Consider the following 20,720-nt stretch of genomic DNA (forward strand, 5'->3'; position numbering starts at 1 on the left):
TAACCATGGCGACTTGGAATATGGTCAAATACAAACAGTGAATTATTCCCTCCGTAAGGCAATCAAACAGGCAAAACATCAGTACAGAGACAAAGTGGAGTCACTATTAAATGGCCCAGACACGAGACGTATGTGACAGGGTCTACAGACAATCACAGACAACAAAGGAAAAACCAGCCACGTCGCAGACACCGACGTCTTGCTCCCGGACAAACTAAACACCTTCTTTGCCCGCTTTGAGGACGCGGTCCGCTTCCAAGGACTGTGGGCTCTGTTTCTCTGTGGCCGACGTGAGTAAGACATTTAAGCGTGTTAACCCTCGCAGGGCTGCACAATGCCCTATCCCATCTGGACAAGAGGAATACCCATGTAAGACTGCTGTTCATTGACTATAGCTCAGCCTTCAACACCATAGTACCCCCCAAGCTCATCATTAAGCTCAGGGCCCTGGGTCTGAACCCTGCCCTGTGCAACTGGGTCCTGGACTTCCTGACGGGTCGCCCCCGGGTGGTGAAACAACACCTCCACTATACTGATCCTAAACATGTACTCCCTGTTCACCCATGACTGCGTGGCCACCCACACCTCCAACTCAATCATCAAGTTTTCAGACAACACAACAGCATTAGGCCCTGATTATAGACAATGACGAGACAGACTACAGGAAGGAGGTGAGGGCCCTGATTATAGACAATGACGAGACAGACTACAGGGAGGAGGTGAGGGCCCTGGCGGAGTGGTGTCAGGAAAATAACCTCTCTCTCAACGTCAACAAAACGAAGGAGCTGATCGTGGACTTCGACGGGGCCACAGTGGAGAAGGTGAAAAGTTCCTCGGCGTACACATCACTGACAAACTGAAATGGTCCACCCACACAGACGGTGTGGTGAAGAAGGCACAACAGCGCCTCTTCAACCTCAGGAGGCTGAAGAAATTTAGCTTGGTCCCTAAGACCCTCACAAACTTTTACAGATGTACAATTGAGAGCATCCTGTCGAGCTGCATCACAGCCTGGTACGGCAACTGCACCTCCCACAACCGTAAGGCTCTCCAGAGGGTAGTGAGGTCTGCACAACGCATCACCGGGGGCAAACTACCTGCCCTCAAGGACACCTACACCACCCGATGTTACAGGAAGGCCAAAAAGATCAAAGGACAACAACCACCCGAGCCACTGCCTGTTCACCCCGCTATCATCCAGAAGGCGAGGTCAGTACAGGTGCATCAAAGCAGGGACTGAGAGACTGACAAACAGCTTCTATCTCAAGGCTATCAGACTGTTAAATATCCATCACTAGCCAGCTACCACCCGGTTACTCAACCCTGCACCTTAGAGGCTGCTGCCCCATATACAAAGACATGGAATCACTGGTTACTCAACCCTGCACCTTAGAGGCTGCTGCCCCATATACAAAGACATGGAATCACTGGTTACTCAACCCTGCACCTTAGAGGCTGCTGCCCTATATACAAAGACATGGAATCACTGGTCACTTTAATAATGTTTACATACTGCTTTACTCATCTCATATATACTATATTTTAGTCAATACCACTCCGACATTGCTCGTCCGAATATTTATATATTTCTTAATTCCATTATTTTACTTTTAGATTTGCGATTTGTGTGTATTGTTGTGAATTGTTATATACTACTGCAATGTTGGAGCTAGGAACACAAGCATTTCGCTACACCCGCAATAACATCTACTAAATATGTTTGTGACCAATTGTAACGGCTTTCTTGTGGTGAAGTAGAGGCAGACCAAAACGCAGCGTGGTTTCTATTCATGGTTCTTTAATAAAGACAACTATACATGAACAGACTAACAAAACAAGAACCGTGAGAAAACCTAAACAGCCCTATCTGGTGCAAACACAGAGACAGGAACAATCACCCACAAAACCCAACACCAAACAGGCTACCTAAATATGGTTCCCAATCAGAGACAATGACTAACACCTGCCTCTGATTGAAAACCATATCAGGCCAAACATAGAACTAGACAAACTAGACATGTAACATAGAATGCCCACTCAGATCACACCTTGACCAACCAAAACATAGAAACATACAAAGCAAACTATGGTCAGGGTGTGACACCAATAAAAATGAATTTGGAGTTGCTCAACTCCTGTTTCCTCTCTCGCCGCCTTTGGAAAAAGGTCAAAGGTCATCGAGGAGCGGCGGTGAGGAGAGGGAACGTGGACGAAAATGCGATTGTATGAAACGATACACTCCCACTCACGTGTCATCAGGCATATTACCTTTACAGGGGTGGATCCCAAATTAAATGTGTTACATGATGAAGTTAGTTGTTCAAGACATTTTTATAGATAAGAAGATAAATAGCATTTAGTTTTTCTCTCCTCTGATGAAACAAAAACTGATTGAAAATTCTTCCACTAAGGAACTCTGGTATGAGTCACATGATCCTCAATGAAAAGTGGCTATCAAGGTGGCAAGAACACTGTTCCATTCGCCCACTAATCTGCTTGAGCACTCGACCACTTATCAGTTTCTGGGTCACAGAGCAGAGAGGATGTAAAGATAGAGAGAAAACTACACCCACTTACTCACTTAAGTGACCCACTTACCCACTTACTCTAACAACAGGAAATTACTTCACTCCCTCTGTACAGGTGAGCTGCTGTACCAGGCCCAGTCCCCTGACGAAGGTGCCTTGGTAACCGCTGCACGCAATTTTGGCTTTGTGTTCCGCTCTCGCACGCCAGAGAGCGTCACCATCGTAGAGATGGGAGAACAACACAGTTATGAACTCCTCGCCATCCTTGACTTCAACAACGTCCGCAAGAGGATGTCCGTCATTGGTAAACAGCCCTCTGGAAACACGTTTCATGGGAGATTTAAGTTCCTTGATGCTCATTGTAAGATGTCTATGCAAACATAATTCTTACTATGTTGTGTGTGTGTGTGTGTGTGTGTGTGTGTGTGTGTGCGTGTGTGTGTGTGTGTGTGTGACAGTACGGAGCCCAGAGGGGAAGCTGTGTTTATACTGTAAAGGAGCAGACACCATGGTCTATGAGAGGCTGGACCAGTCCTGTACCAAGCTGATGGATGTCACCACTGAACACCTCAATGTAAAAGTGTGTGTGTGTGTCAGAGGAGGCTGGTGGGAGGAGCTATAAGAGGAAGTTGTAATAGCTGGATTAGAATAAATCTAACGGTATCAAACACATGGAAACATTGATTCTGTTCCAACCATGACATTGAGCTCCTCTTATAGCGCTTCCCACCAGCCTCCTCTGGTGTGTGTGTGTGTGTGTGTGTGGGTGTGTGTGTGGGTGTGTGTAGGAGAGAGAGGGGGAGACAGAGAGAGGGGGAGACAGAGAGAGGGGGAGACAGAGAGAGGGGGAGACAGAGAGGGTGGGAGACAGAGGGAGGGGCAGACAGAGGGAGGGGCAGACAGAGGGAGGGGCAGACAGAGAGAGGGGCAGACAGAGAGAGGGGAGACAGAGAGAGGGGAGACAGAGAGAGGGGAGACAGAGAGGGGGAGACAGAGAGAGGGGAGACAGAGGGAGGGGCAGACAGAGGGAGGAGGAGACAGCGAGAGGGGGAGACAGAGAGAGGGGGAGACAGAGAGGGGGGGGAGACAGAGAGAGGGGGAGACAGAGAGAGAGGGGGAGACAGAGAGAGGGGGAGACAGAGCGAGGAAGAACGAGAGAGAGAGTCCAAGTGTGTCTGCCTCTCTCTTCCTCCCTGTACTTCTGTGAAAGAGTGGCTCAATAAATATTAAACCATCCAAATCACGTTGTATATAAATTGTGTGTGTGTTTTGTCCCTACAGGAGTTTGCTGGTGAGGGCCTGCGGACCCTGGCTCTAGCCTATAAGGACCTGGATGAGAAATACTTCAGCAGCTGGAAACAGCGCCACCATGAGGCCAGCACAGCCCTGGAGGACAGAGAGGACAAACTAGACCTGCTCTATGAGGAGATAGAGAAAGACCTGATGGTAGGAAGGAGTTAAACACTTAAATCAGGATCAGATGAACGTCTACAGACAAAGACTGGGTGATACAGTATGTCTTAAAGTGAAGGTAAACCGGTTGAAAATTAAATCCAGGGAAAATTATAAATAAACTTCCCAATAAAAATGTCCTACTTAATTTCATTTATTCATTTCATTTATTCATTTAAGTCATTTAGCAGACGCTCTTATCCAGAGCGACTTACAAATTGGTGCATTCACCTTATGACCTCCAGTGGAACAGTAGTGCATCTAAATCTTTTCAGGGGGAGGGGGGGTGAGAGGGATTACTTTATCCTATCCTAGGTATTCCTTAAAGAGGTGGGGTTTCAGGTGTCTCCGGAAGGTGGTGATTGACTCCGCTGTCCTGGCGTCGTGAGGGAGTTTGTTCCACCATTGGGGGGCCAGAGCAGCGAACAGTTTTGACTGGGCTGAGCGGGAACTGTACTTCCTCAGTGGTAGGGAGGCGAGCAGGCCAGAGGTGGATGAACGCAGTGCCCTTGTTTGGGTGTAGGGCCTGATCAGAGCCTGGAGGTACTGAGGTGCCGTTCCCCTCACAGCTCCGTAGGCAAGCACCATGGTCTTGTAGCGGATGCGAGCTTCAACTGGAAGCCAGTGGAGGGAGCGGAGGAGCGGGGTGACGTGAGAGAACTTGGGAAGGTTGAACACCAGACGGGCTGCGGCGTTCTGGATGAGTTGTAGGGGTTTAATGGCACAGGCAGGGAGCCCAGCCAACAGCGAGTTGCAGTAATCCAGACGGGAGATGACAAGTGCCTGGATTAGGACCTGCGCCGCTTCCTGTGTGAGGCAGGGTCGTACTCTGCGGATGTTGTAGAGCATGAACCTACAGGAACGGGCCACCGCCTTGATGTTAGTTGAGAACGACAGGGTGTTGTCCAGGATCACGCCAAGGTTCTTAGCGCTCTGGGAGGAGGACACAATGGAGTTGTCAACCGTGATGGCGAGATCATGGAACGGGCAGTCCTTCCCGGGAGGAAGAGCAGTTCCGTCTTGCCGAGGTTCAGCTTGAGGTGGTGATCCGTCATCCACACGGATATGTCTGCCAGACATGCAGAGATGCGATTCGCCACCTGGTCATCAGAAGGGGAAAGGAGAAGATTAATTGTGTGTCGTCTGCATAGCAATGATAGGAGAGACCATGTGAGGTTATGACAGAGCCAAGTGACTTGGTGTATAGCGAGAATAGGAGAGGGCCTAGAACAGAGCCCTGGGGACACCAGTGGTGAGAGCACGTGGTGTGGAGACGGATTCTCGCCACGCCACCTGGTAGGAGCGACCTGTCAGGTAGGACGCAATCCAAGCGTGGGCCGCGCCGGAGATGCCCAACTCGGAGAGGGTGGAGAGGAGGATCTGATGGTTCACAGTATCGAAGGCAGCCGATAGGTCTAGAAGGATGAGAGCAGAGGAGAGAGAGTTAGCTTTAGCAGTGCGGAGCGCCTCCGTGATACAGAGAAGAGCAGTCTCAGTTGAATGACTAGTCTTGAAACCTGACTGATTTGGATCAAGAAGGTCATTCTGAGAGAGATAGCGGGAGAGCTGGCCAAGGACGGCACGTTCAAGAGTTTTGGAGAGAAAAGAAAGAAGGGATACTGGTCTGTAGTTGTTGACATCGGAGGGATCGAGTGTAGGTTTTTTCAGAAGGGGTGCAACTCTCGCTCTCTTGAAGACGGAAGGGACGTAGCCAGCGGTCAGGGATGAGTTGATGAGCGAGGTGAGGTAAGGGAGGAGGTCTCCGGAAATGGTCTGGAGAAGAGAGGAGGGGATAGGGTCAAGCGGGCAGGTTGTAGGGCGGCCGGCCGTCACAAGACGCGAGATTTCATCTGGAGAGAGGGGAGAAAGAGGTCAGAGCACAGGGTAGGGCAGTGTGAGCAGAACCAGCGGTGTCGTTTGACTTAGCAAACGAGGATCGGATGTCGTCGACCTTCTTTTCAAAATGGTTCACGAAGTCATCTGCAGAGAGGGAGGAGGGGGAGGGGAGGAGGATTCAGGAGGGAGGAGAAGGTTGCAAAGAGCTTCCTAGGGTTAGAGGCAGATGCTTGGAATTTAGAGTGGTAGAAAGTGGCTTTAGCAGCAGAGAGAGAAGAGGAAAATGTAGAGAGGAGGGAGTGAAAGGATGTCAGGTCCGCAGGGAGGCGAGTTTTCCTCCATTTCCGCTCGGCTGCCCGGAGCCCTGTTCTGTGAGCTCGCAATGAGTCGTCGAGCCACGGAGCGGGAGGGGAGGACCGAGCCGGCCTGGAGGATAGGGGACATAGAGAGTCAAAGGATGCAGAAAGGGAGGAGAGGAGGGTTGAGGAGGCAGAATCAGGAGATAGGTTGGAGAAGGTTTGAGCAGAGGGAAGAGATGATAGGATGGAAGAGGAGAGAGTAGCGGGGGAGAGAGAGCGAAGGTTGGGACGGCGCGATACCATCCGAGTAGGGGCAGTGTGGGAAGTGTTGGATGAGAGAGAGAGGAAAAGGATACAAGGTAGTGGTCGGAGACTTGGAGGGGAGTTGCAACGAGGTTAGTGGAAGAACAGCATCTAGTAAAGATGAGGTCGAGCGTATTTCCTGCCTTGTGAGTAGGGGGAAGGTGAGAGGGTGAGGTCAAAAGAGGAGAGGAGTGGAAAGAAGGAGGCAGAGAGGAATGAGTCAAAGGTAGGCGTGGGGAGGTTAAAGTCGCCCAGAACTGTGAGAGGTGAGCCGTCCTCAGGAAAGGAGCTTATCAAGGCATCAAGCTCATTGATGAACTCTCCGAGGGAACCTGGAGGGCGATAAATGATAAGGATGTTAAGCTTGAAAGGGCTGGTAACTGTGACAGCATGGAATTCAAAGGAGGCGATAGACAGATGGGTAAGGGGAGAAAGAGAGAATGACCACTTGGGAGAGATGAGGATCCCGGTGCCACCACCCCGCTGACCAGAAGCTCTCGGGGTGTGCGAGAACACGTGGGCAGACGAAGAGAGAGCAGTAGGAGTAGCAGTGTTGTCTGTGGTGATCCATGTTTCCGTCAGTGCCAAGAAGTCGAGGGACTGGAGGGAGACATAGGCGGAGATGAACTCTGCCTTGTTGGCCGCAGATCGGCAGTTCCAGAGGCTACCGGAGACCTGGAACTCCACGTGGGTCGTGCGCGCTGGGACCACCAGATTAGGGTGGCCGCGGCCACGCGGTGTGGAGCGTTTGTATGGTCTGTGCAGAGACCATCCAATTTCATGTTTTAACAGTAAATTGCCTCTGAACCAGGGTCAGTTTAGCTTTGACAGGTTAAATATTTTTAAAAATACCTGATGGTATGTCCTGAACACTGAACCAGGGGCCGTTTTAGCTCTTACAGATAGAGAAAGGATTGTAATTAAATGTATGTGTGCGTGTGTGCGTGTGTGCGTGTGTGTGTGCGTGTGTGTGTGTGTGTGTGTGTGTGTGTGTGTGTGTGTGTGTGTGTGTGTGTGTGTGTGTGTGTGTGTGTGTGTGTGTGTGTGTGTGTGTGTGTAGTTGCTGGGAGCTACAGCCATAGAGGATAAGCTCCAAGATGGTGTTCCACAGACCATCGAGCAGCTCGCCAAAGCTGACATCAAGATCTGGGTGCTCACTGGCGACAAACAGGGTTAGTCAACAAGCAACATACTCTCAGCTATCTGCCTCACATATAACAGAATAACAATAGGTTTTCCCAGAGAGTCCTGGCAAAATTCTTGCGTGAGAAATTGCTCTTTGCAAAGAAGCAATTTTTAATTAAATTGTTTTACAATTTTAATTGAAAATAATAACAGTAAGGTACTTATTTGTTACACAGATTTGATGTTAAAATCAAATGGCTGCATTGGACATTTAAAGGGTTGGTAAAATAAAAATAATGTTATCTTATTTTGAACAATGATGTTGTTGTTTCTTCCAAACCATCAAGGTATTTAAGCCACGTCTATCTCTATGTCTAACTCAGAGGAGGCTTGTGGGAATGGGCTACAGGAGGACAGGCTCATTGTGACGGTTGGAATGTAATTCATGTAAAGCAGTGGAGGTTGCTGAGGGGAGGACGAATCATAATATTGGTCAAAATGGAGTGAATGAAACGGTATCATACGCATGTTTTCATGTTTGACACCATTCCAATCACTCCATTCCATTCACTCCATTCCAATCACTCCATTCCATTCACTCCATTCCATTCACTCCATTCCATTCACTCCATTCCAATCACTCCATTCCATTCACTCCATTCCATTCACTCCATTACAATCACACCATTCCATTCACTCCATTCCAATCACTCCATTCCATTCACTCCATTCCAATCACTCCATTCCATTCACTCCATTCCAATCACTCCATTCCAATCACTCCATTCCAATCACTCCATTCCATTCACTCCATTCCATTCACTCCATTCCAATCACTCCATTCCATTCACTCCATTCCATTCACTCCATTCCAATCACTCCATTCCAATCACTCCATTCCAATCACTCCATTCCATTCACTCCATTCCATTCACTCCATTCCAATCACTCCATTCCAATCACTCCATTCCAATCACTCCATTCCATTCACTCCATTCCATTCACTCCATTCCAATCACTCCACTCCATTCCAATCACTTCCATTCCATTCCATTCCATTCCATTCCAACTCCATTCCATTCATTCTCCATTCCATTCCATTCATTCACTCCAATTCACTCCATTCCAATCACTCCATTAACTCCCTTCCATTCACTCCCTTCCATTCACTCCCTTCCATTCACTACATTCCATTCACTCCATTCCATTCACTCCATTCCATTCACTCCATTCCATTCACTCCATTAACTCCATTCCAGTCACTCCATTCCAATCACTCCATTAACTCCATTCCATTCACTCCATTCCATTCACTCCATTCCATTCATTCCATTCCATTCACTCCATTCCAATCACTCCATTCCAATTATTCCATTCCATTCCATTCACTCTCCATTCCAATCACTCCATTCCATTCACTCCATTCCATTCACTCCATTCCATTCATTCCATTCCATTCACTCCATTCCAATCACTCCATTCCATTCACTCCATTCCAATCACTCCATTCCAATCACTCCATTCCATTCACTCCATTCCATTCACTCCATTCACTCCATTAACTCCATTCCAATCACTCCATTCCAATCACTCCATTCCATTCACTCCCTTCCATTCACTCCATTCCATTCACTCAATTAACTCCATTCCAATCACTCCATTCCAATCACTCCATTCCAATCACTCCATTCCATTCACTCCCTTCCATTCACTCAATTAACTCCATTCCAATCACTCCATTCCATTCACTCCCTTCCATTCACTCCATTCCATTCACTCCATTCACTCCATTAACTCCATTCCAATCACTCCATTCACTCCATTAACTCCATTCCAATCACTCCATTCCAATCACTCCATTCCATTCACTCCCTTCCATTCACTCCATTCCATTCACTCCATTCACTCCATTAACTCCATTCCAATCACTCCATTCCATTCACTCCCTTCCATTCACTCCCTTCCATTCACTCCATTAACTCCATTCCAATCACTCCATTCCATTAACTCCATTCCAATCACTCCATTCCAATCACTCCATTCCATTCACTCCCTTCCATTCACTCCCTTCCATTCACTCCCTTCCATTCACTCCCTTCCATTCACTACATTCCATTCACTCCATTCCATTCACTCCCTTCCAATCACTCCATTCCATTCACTCCATTCCATTCACTCCATTCCATTCACTCCATTAACTCCATTCCAGTCACTCCATTCCATTCACTCCATTCCAATCACTCCATTAACTCCATTCCATTCACTCCATTCCATTCACTCCCTTCCATTCACTCCATTCCAATCACTCCATTCCAATCACTCCATTCCAATCACTCCATTCCATTCACTCCATTCCATTACATTCACTCCATTCACTCCATTCACTCCATTCCATTCACTCCATTCCAATCACTCCATTCCAATCACTCCATTCCATTCACTCCCTTCCATTCACTCCATTCCATTCACTCAATTAACTCCATTCCAATCACTCCATTCCATTCACTCCCTTCCATTCACTCCATTCACTCCATTAACTCCATTCCAATCACTCCATTCCAATCACTCCATTCCATTCACTCCATTCCATTCACTCCATTCCATTCACTCAATTAACTCCATTCCAATCACTCCATTCCATTCACTCCCTTCCATTCACTCCATTCCATTCACTCCATTCACTCCATTAACTCCATTCCAATCACTCCATTCCATTCACTCCCTTCCATTCACAATTAACTCCATTCCATTCACTCCATTCACTCCATTAACTCCATTCCATTCACTCCCTTCCATTCACTCAATTAACTCCATTCCATTCACACATTTCCAATCACTCCATTCCATTCACTCCATTCCATTCACTTTCCAATCACTCCATTCCAATCACTCCATTCCATTCACTCCATTCCATTCACTCCATTCCATTCACTCCATTCCAATCACTCCATTCCATTCACTCCATTCCATTCACTCCATTCCAATCACTCCATTCCAATCACTCCATTCCATTCACTCCATTCCATTCACTCCATTCCATTCACTCCATTCCAATCACTCCATTCCAATCACTCCATTCCATTCACTCCATTCCATTCACTCCATTCCATTCACTCCATTCCAATCACACCATTCCATTCACTCCATTCCAATCACTCCATTCCATTCACTCCCTTCCATTCACTCCCTTCCATTCACTCCCTTCCATTCACTCCATTCCATTCACTCCATTCCATTCACTCCATTCCATTCGTCCCTGGGGGGGGGTGCGTCACCTGGGTGGGTTGATTCACTGTTGTGGTCGGCCTGTCTGGGTTGGCGCCCCCCCTTGGGTTGTGCCGTGGCGGAGATCTTTGTGGGCTATACTCGGCCTTGTCTCAGGATGGTAAGTTGGTGGTTGAAGATATCCCTCTAGTGGTGTGGGGGCTGTGCTTTGGCAAAGTGGGTGGGGTTATATCCTTCCTGTTTGGCCCTGTCCGGGGGTGTCCTCGGATGGGGCCACAGTGTCTCCTGACCCCTCCTGTCTCAGCCTCCAGTATTTATGCTGCATTAGTTTATGTGTCGGGGGGCTAGGGTCAGTTTGTTATATCTGGAGTACTTCTCCTGTCCTATTCGGTGTCCTGTGTGAATCTAAGTGTGCGTTCTCTAATTCTCTCCTTCTCTCTTTCTTTCTCTCTCTCGGAGGACCTGAGCCCTAGGACCATGCCCCAGGACTACCTGACATGATGACTCCTTGCTGTCCCCAGTCCACCTGGCCATGCTGCTGCTCCAGTTTCAACTGGCCTGGGCCCTAGGACCATGTCCCAGGACTACCTGACATGATGACTCCTTGCTGTCCCCAGTCCACCTGGCCATGCTGCTGCTACAGTTTCAACTGTTCTGCCTTACTATTATTCAACCATGCTGGTCATTTATGAACATTTGAACATCTTGGCCACGTTCTGTTATAATCTCCACCCGGCACAGCCAGAAGAGGACTGGCCACCCCACATATGCTCTCTCTAATTCTCTCTTTCTTTCTCTCTCTCTCGGAGGACCTGAGCCCTAGGACCGTGCCCCAGGACTACCTGACATGATGACTCCTTGCTGTCCCCAGTCCACCTGACTGTGCTGCTGCTCCAGTTTCAACTGTTCTGCCTTATTATTATTCGACCATGCTGGTCATTTATGAACATTTGAACATCTTGGTCATGTTCTGTTATAATCTCTACCCGGCACAGCCAGAAGAGGACTGGCCACCCCACATAGCCTGGTTCCTCTCTAGGTTTCTTCCTAGGTTTTGGCCTTTCTAGGGAGTTTTTCCTAGCCACCGTGCTTTTACACCTGCATTGTTTGCTGTTTGGGGTTTTAGGCTGGGTTTCTGTACAGCACTTTGAGATATCAGCTGATGTACGAAGGGCTATATAAATAAATTTGATTTGATTTGATTCACTCCATTAACTCCATTCCATTCACTCCATTCCATTCACTCCATTACATTCACTCCATTAACTCCATTCCATTCACTCCCTTCCAATCACTCCATTCCATTCACTCCATTCCATTCACTCCATCACATTCACTCCATTAACTCCATTCCAGTCACTCCATTCCATTCACTCCATTCCAATCACTCCATTAACTCCATTCCATTCACTCCATTCCATTCACTCCCTTCCATTCACTCCATTCCATTCACTCCATTCCAATCACTCCATTCCAATCACTCCATTCCAATCACTCCATTCCAATCACTCCATTCCATTCACTCCATTCCATTCACTCCATTCCAATCACACCATTCCATTCACTCCATTCCAATCACTCCATTCCATTCACTCCCTTCCATTCACTCCCTTCCATTCACTCCCTTCCATTCACTACATTCCATTCACTCCATTCCATTCACTCCATTCCATTCACTCCATTCCAATCACTCCATTCCATTCACTCCATTCCATTCACTCCATTCCATTCACTCCATTCCATTCACTCCATTAACTCCATTCCATTCACTCCATTCCATTCACTCCATTCCATTCACTCCATTAACTCCATTCCATTCACTCCATTCCAATCACTCCATTCCATTCCATTCTCCATTCCATTCACTCCATTCCATTCACTCCATTAACTCCATTCCAGTCACTCCATTCCATTCACTCCATTCCAATCACTCCATTCCAACTCCATTCCATTCAGTCTCCATTCCATTCAATCTCCATTCCATTCACTCCATTCCATTCACTCCATTCCAATCACTCCATTCCAATCACTCCATTCCATTCACTCCATTCCAATCACTCCATTCCAATCACTCCATTCCAATCACTCCATTCCATTCACTCCATTCCATTCACTCCATTCCATTCACTCCATTCCAATCACTCCATTCCAATCACTCCATTCCAATCACTCCATTCCATTCACTCCATTCCATTCACTCCATTCCAATCACTCCATTAACTCCATTCCAGTCACTCCATTCCATTCAATCCCCTCCATTAACTCCATTCCAGTCACTCCATTCCATTCACTCCCTTCCATTCACTCCATTCCAATCACTCCATTCCATTCACTCCATTCCATTCACTCCATTCCATTCACTCCCTTCCATTCACTCCCTTCCATTCACTCCATTCCATTCAATCCATTCCATTCACTCCATTCCATTCACACCATTCCAATCACTCCATTCCATTCACTCCATTAACTCCATTCCATTCACTCCATTCCAATCACTCCATTCCATTCACTCCATTCCATTCCATTACATTCACTCCATTCACTCCATTCACTCCATCCATTCACTCCATTCCAATCACTCCATTCCAATCACTCCATTTCAATCACTCCATTCCAATCACTCCATTCCATTCACTCCATTCCATTCACTCCATTCCAATCACACCATTCCATTCACTCCATTCCAATCACTCCATTCCATTCACTCCCTTCCATTCACTCCCTTCCATTCACTCCCTTCCATTCACTCCCTTCCATTCACTACATTCCATTCACTCCATTTCATTCACTCCATTCCATTCACTCCATTCCAATCACTCCATTCCATTCACTCCATTCCATTCACTCCATTCCATTCACTCCATTCCATTCACTCCATTAACTCCATTCCATTCACTCCATTCCATTCACTCCATTACATTCACTCCATTAACTCCATTACATTCACTCCCTTCCAATCACTCCATTCCATTCACTCCATTCCATTCACTCCATTCCATTCACTCCATTAACTCCATTCCAGTCACTCCATTCCATTCACTCCATTCCAATCACTCCATTAACTCCATTCCATTCACTCCATTCCATTCACTCCATTCCATTCACTCCATTCCAATCACTCCATTCCAATCACTCCATTCCATTCACTCCATTCCATTCACTCCATTCCAATCACTCCATTAACTCCATTCCAGTCACTCCATTCCATTCAATCCCCTCCATTAACTCCATTCCAGTCACTCCATTCCATTCACTCCCTTCCATTCACTCCATTCCAATCACTCCATTCCATTCACTCCATTCCATTCACTCCATTCCATTCACTCCCTTCCATTCACTCCCTTCCATTCACTCCATTCCATTCACTCCATTCCATTCAATCCATTCCATTCACTCCATTCCATTCACACCATTCCAATCACTCCATTCCATTCACTCCATTAACTCCATTCCATTCACTCCATTCCAATCACTCCATTCCATTCACTCCATTCCATTCCATTACATTCACTCCATTCACTCCATTCACTCCATTCCTATCACTCCATTCCATTAACTCCATTCCAATCACTCCATTCCATTCACTCCATTACATTCACTCCATTAACTCCATTCCATTCACTCCATTCCAATCACTCCATTCCATTCACACTATTCCAATCACTCCATTCCATTCACTCCATTCCATTCACTCCATTCCATTCCATTCACTCCATTCCATTCACACCATTCCATTCACTCCATTCCATTCACTCCATTCCATTCACTCCATTCCATTCACTCCATTCCATTCACTCCATTCCATTCACTCCATTCCATTCACACCATTCCATTCACTCCATTCCATTCCATTCACTCCATTCCATTCACACCATTCCATTCACTCCATTCCATTCACTCCATTAACTCCATTCCATTCACTCCATTCCAATCACTACATTCCATTCACTCCATTCCATTACATTCACTCCATTCACTCCATTCCATTCACTCCATTCCAATCACTCCATTCCATTCACTCCATTCCATTACATTCACTCCATTCACTCCATTCACTCCATTCCAATCACTCCATTCCATTCACACCATTCCATTCACTCCCTTCCATTCACTCCATTCCATTCACTCCATTCCATTCCATTCACTCCATTCCATTCACACCATTCCAATCACTCCATTACATTCACTCCATTAACTCCATTCCATTCACTCCATTCCAATCACTCCATTCCATTCACTCCATTCCATTACATTCACTCCATTCACTCCATTCACTCCATTCCATTCACTCCATTCCAATCACTCCATTCCGTTCACTCCATTCCATTCACTCCCTTCCAATCACACCATTCCATTCACTCCATGCCATTCACTCCCTTCCATTGACTCCCTTCCAATCACACCATTCCATTCACTCCATTCCATTCACTCCCTTCCATTCACTCCCTTCCATTCACTCCCTTCCATTCACTCCCTTCCATTCCATTCACTCCATTAACTTCATTCCATTCACTCCATTACATTCACTCCATTACATTCACTCCATTAACTCCATTCCAGTCACTCCATTCCATTCACTCCATTACATTCACTCCATTAACTCCATTCCAGTCACTCCATTCCATTCACTCCCTTCCATTCACTCCATTCCATTCACTCCCTTCCATTCACTCCATTCCATTCACTCCATTCCATTCACTCCCTTCCATTCACTCCATTCCATTCACTCCCTTCCATTCACTCCATTCCATTCACTCCCTTCCATTCACTCCATTACATTCACTCCATTAACTCCATTCCATTCACTACATTACATTCACTCCATTACATTCACTCCATTACATTCACTCCATTCCATTAACTCCATTCCAATCACTCCATTCCATTCACTCCATTACATTCACTCCATTAACTCCATTCCATTCACTCCATTCCAATCACTCCATTCCATTCACTCCATTCCATTAACTCCATTCCAATCACTCCATTCCATTCACTCCATTACATTCACTCCATTCCATTCATTCACTCCATTCCATTAACTCCATTCCAATCACTCCATTCCATTCACTCCATTCCATTCACTCCATTCCAATCACTCCATTCCAATTCCATTCCATTCACATTCCATTCACACCATTCCCATTCACTCCATTCCATTCACTCCATTACATTCACTCCATTAACTCCATTCCATTCACTCCATTCCAATCACTCCATTCCATTCACTCCATTCCATTACATTCACTCCATTCACTCCATTCACTCCATTCCATTCACTCCATTCCAATCACTCCATTCCGTTCACTCCATTCCATTCACTCCCTTCCAATCACACCATTCCATTCACTCCATTCCATTCACTCCCTTCCATTGACTCCCTTCCAATCACACCATTCCATTCACTCCATTCCATTCACTCCCCTCCATTCACTCCATTCCATTCACTCCCTTCCATTCACTCCCTTCCATTCACTCCCTTCCATTCACTCCATTCCATTCCATTCACTCCATTAACTTCATTCCATTCACTCCATTACATTCACTCCATTACATTCACTCCATTAACTCCATTCCAGTCACTCCATTCCATTCACTCCATTACATTCACTCCATTAACTCCATTCCAGTCACTCCATTCCATTCACTCCCTTCCATTCACTCCATTCCATTCACTCCCTTCCATTCACTCCATTCCATTCACTCCATTCCATTCACTCCCTTCCATTCACTCCATTCCATTCACTCCCTTCCATTCACTCCATTCCATTCACTCCCTTCCATTCACTCCATTACATTCACTCCATTAACTCCATTCCATTCACTACATTACATTCACTCCATTACATTCACTCCATTACATTCACTCCCTTCCATTCACTCCATTCCATTCACTCCATTCCATTAACTCCATTCCAATCACTCCATTCCATTCACTCCCTTCCATTCACTCCCTTCCATTCACTCCCTTCCATTCACTCCATTCCATTCACTCCATTCCATTCACTCCATTCCATTCAATCCATTCCATTCACTCCCTTCCAATCACTCCATTCCAATCACTCCATTCCAGTCACTCCATTCCATTCACTCCATTCCAATCACTCCATTCCATTCACACCATTCCATTCACTCCCTTCCATTTACTCCATTCCATTCACTCCATTCCATTCCATTCACTCCATTCCATTCACACCATTCCAATCACTCCATTACATTCACTCCATTAACTCCATTCCATTCACTCCATTCCAATCACTCCATTCCATTCACTCCATTCCATTACATTCACTCCATTCACTCCATTCACTCCATTCCATTCACTCCATTCCAATCACTCCATTCCGTTCACTCCATTCCATTCACTCCATTCCATTCACACCATTCCATTCACTCCATTCCATTCACTCCATTCCATTCACTCCATTCCATTCCATTCACTCCATTCCATTCACTCCATTCCAATCACTCCATTCCATTCACTCCATTCCATTACATTCACTCCATTCACTCCATTCACTCCATTCCATTCACTCCATTCCATTCCATTCCGTTCCTCCATTCCATTCACTCCATTCCATTCACTCCATTCCATTCACTCCATTCCATTCACTCCATTCCAATCACTCCATTCCATTCACTCCATTAACCATTCCAGTCTCCATTCCATTCACTCCATTCCATTCACTCCATTCCATTCACTCCTTCCATTCACTCCATTCCATTCACTCCATTCCATTCACTCCCTTCCATTCACTCCATTCCATTCACTCCCTTCCATTCACTCCATTCCATTCACTCCCTTCCATTCACTCCATTCCATTCACTCCATTAACTCCATTCCATTCACTACATTACATTCACTCCATTACATTCACTCCATTACATTCACTCCCTTCCATTCACTCCATTCCATTCACTCCATTCCATTAACTCCATTCCAATCACTCCATTCCATTCACTCCATTCCATTCACTCCCTTCCATTCACTCCCTTCCATTCACTCCCTTCCATTCACTCCATTCCATTCACTCCATTCCATTCACTCCCTTCCAATCACTCCATTCCAATCACTCCATTCCAGTCACTCCATTCCATTCACTCCATTCCAATCACTCCATTCCATTCACTCCATTAACTCCATTCCATTCACTCCATTCCATTCACACCATTCCATTCACTCCCTTCCATTCAATCCATTCCATTCACTCCATTCCATTCACACCATTCCAATCACTCCATTACATTCACTCCATTAACTCCATTCCAGTCACTCCCTTCCATTCACTCCATTCCATTCACTCCATTCCATTCACTCCATTCCATTCCATTCACACCATTCCATTCACTCCCTACCATTCACTCCCTTCCATTCACTCCCTTCCATTCCAATCACACCATTCCATTCACTCCATTCCATTCACTCCATTCCATTCACTACATTCCATTCACTCCCTTCCAATCACACCCTACCATTCACTCCCTTCCATTCACTCCATTCCATTCACTCCATTCCATTCACTCCATTCCATTCACTCCCTTCCAATCACACCATTCCATTCACTCCATTCCATTCACTCCATTCCATTCACTCCATTCCATTCACTCCCTTCCATTCACTCCATTCCAATCACTCCCTTCCATTCACTCCCTTCCATTCACTCCCTTCCATTCACTCCATTCCATTCACTCCCTTCCATTCACTCCCTTCCATTCACTCCATTCCATTCACTCCCTTCCAATCCCGCTGTTCCTTAAGGTGTATTTGTACTTGTTTTTTTGTAACTGATTCTACTGCTGCATCAGTCACCTGATGTAGAATAGAGTTCCATGTAGTCATGGCTCTATGTAGTACTGTGCCCCTCCCGTAGTCTGTTCTGGACTTGGGGGTTGTGAAGAGACCTCCGGTGGCATGTATTTGATACCATTCTACTCATTCAACTCCAACCATTACCACGAGCCCGTCCTCCCCAATTAGGGTGCCACCAACCTCCTTTGATGTGTAGGACCATATGTTCACATCACTGTGTATGTCTCCACCTATCATATTGTGTGTTTTTGTCATGTGACAGAGACGGCGGAGAACATTGGCTACTCCTGCAACATGCTGCGAGAGGAGATGAACGACATCTTCATCGTGTCGGCCAACAACTCAGACGATGTCAGACAGGAACTGAGGTCAGAGGGTTTGACATCATAACCCTGCCTGCCTCAATACTAACACCGTTTGTCCAAGGTTTAGTACCTACCCAGCACCAATACACCTCATTCAACTTATAATGGCCTTTAAATGGAGACTGATTAGTTGACCGGTTGTAAAGTGGGATTGGAACAATGCCTGTCATTGCTACTGGTCTTCAGAACCAGAATAGACCATCACATCCCAGGGCGATAACATCCCATCCCATCCCAGGTTGATGACATCCCATCCCATCCCAGGTTGATAACATCCCATCTCATCCCAGGTTGATAACATCCCATCCCAGGTTGATAACATCCCATCTCATCCCAGGTTGATAACATCTCATCCCAGGTTGATAACATCTCATCCCATCCCAGGTTGATAACATCCCATCTCATCCCAGGTTGATAACATCCCATCCCATCCCAGGTTGATAACATCTCATCCCAGGTTGATAACATCTCATCCCAGGTTGATAACATCTCATCCCAGGTTGATAACATCCAATCCCAGGTTGATAACATCCCATCTCATCCCAGGTTGATAACATCCCATCTCATCCCAGGTTGATAACATCCCATCCCAGGTTGATAACATCCCATCCCAGGTTGATAACATCTCATCCCAGGTTGATAACATCTCATCCCAGGTTGATAACATCTCATCTCATCCCAGGTTGATAACATCCCATCCCATCCCAGGTTGATAACATCCCATCCCAGGTTGATAACATCCCATCCCAGGTTGATAACATCCCATCCCAGGTTGATAACATCTCATCCCAGGTTGAAAACATCCCATCTCATCCCAGGTTGATAACATCCAATCCCAGGTTGATAACATCTCATCCCAGGTTGAAAACATCCCATCTCATCCCAGGTTGATAACATCTCATCCCAGGTTGATAACATCCCATCCCAGGTTGATAACATCCCATCCCAGGTTGATAACATCCCATCCCATCCCAGGTTGATAACATCCCATCCCAGGTTGATAACATCTCATCCCAGGTTGATAACATCCCATCCCAGGTTGATAACATCTCATCCCAGGTTGATAACATCCCATCCCAGGTTGATATAACATCCCATCCCAGGTTGATAACATCCCATCCCAGGTTGATATAACATCCCATCCCAGGTTGATAACATCCTATCCCAGGTTGATAACATCCCATCCCAGGTTGATATAACATCCCATCCCAGGTTGATGACATTACATCCCAGGTTGATAACATCCCATCCCAGGTTGATAACATCCCATCCCAGGTTGATAACATCCCATCCCAGGTTGATAACATCCCATCTCATCCCAGGTTGATAACATCTCATCCCAGGTTGATAACATCACATCCCATCCCAGGTTGATAACATCCCATCCCAGGTTGATAACATCCCATCCCAGGTTGATAACATCCCATCCCAGGTTGATAACATCCCATAACAGGTTGATAACATCCCATCCCAGGTTGATAACATCTCATCCCAGGTTGATAACATCCCATCCCAGGTTGATAACATCCCATCCCAGGTTGATAACATCCCATCCCAGGTTGATAACATTCCATCCCAGGTTGATAACATTCCATCCCAGGTTGATAACATCCCATCTCATCCCAGGTTGATAACATCCCATCCCAGGTTGATAACATCCCATCCCAGGTTGATAACATCCCATCCCAGGTTGATAACATCCCATCCCAGGTTGATAACATTCCATCCCAGGTTGATAACATCTCATCCCAGGTTGATAACATCCCATCACAGGTTG

The 20,720-nt window shown here is 46.3% G+C and overlaps 1 protein-coding gene across 1 annotated transcript in view; it reads left to right on the forward strand.

Moving 5' to 3' along the window:
- LOC115124456 (probable phospholipid-transporting ATPase IM) overlaps nt 1-20,720 on the forward strand; it is a 131,863-nt gene that overhangs the window by 78,434 nt on the left and 32,709 nt on the right. The window contains exons 16-20 of the mRNA XM_065011370.1: nt 2,644-2,832; nt 2,987-3,102; nt 3,810-3,974; nt 7,479-7,590; nt 18,841-18,946. Of these exons, the coding sequence (XP_064867442.1) occupies nt 2,644-2,832; nt 2,987-3,102; nt 3,810-3,974; nt 7,479-7,590; nt 18,841-18,946 (688 nt within the window). The remainder of the gene's footprint in view (nt 1-2,643; nt 2,833-2,986; nt 3,103-3,809; nt 3,975-7,478; nt 7,591-18,840; nt 18,947-20,720) is intronic.

Source organism: Oncorhynchus nerka, linkage group LG27, assembly GCF_034236695.1.
Source record: "Oncorhynchus nerka isolate Pitt River linkage group LG27, Oner_Uvic_2.0, whole genome shotgun sequence".
NCBI classification, from domain to species: domain Eukaryota; kingdom Metazoa; phylum Chordata; class Actinopteri; order Salmoniformes; family Salmonidae; genus Oncorhynchus; species Oncorhynchus nerka.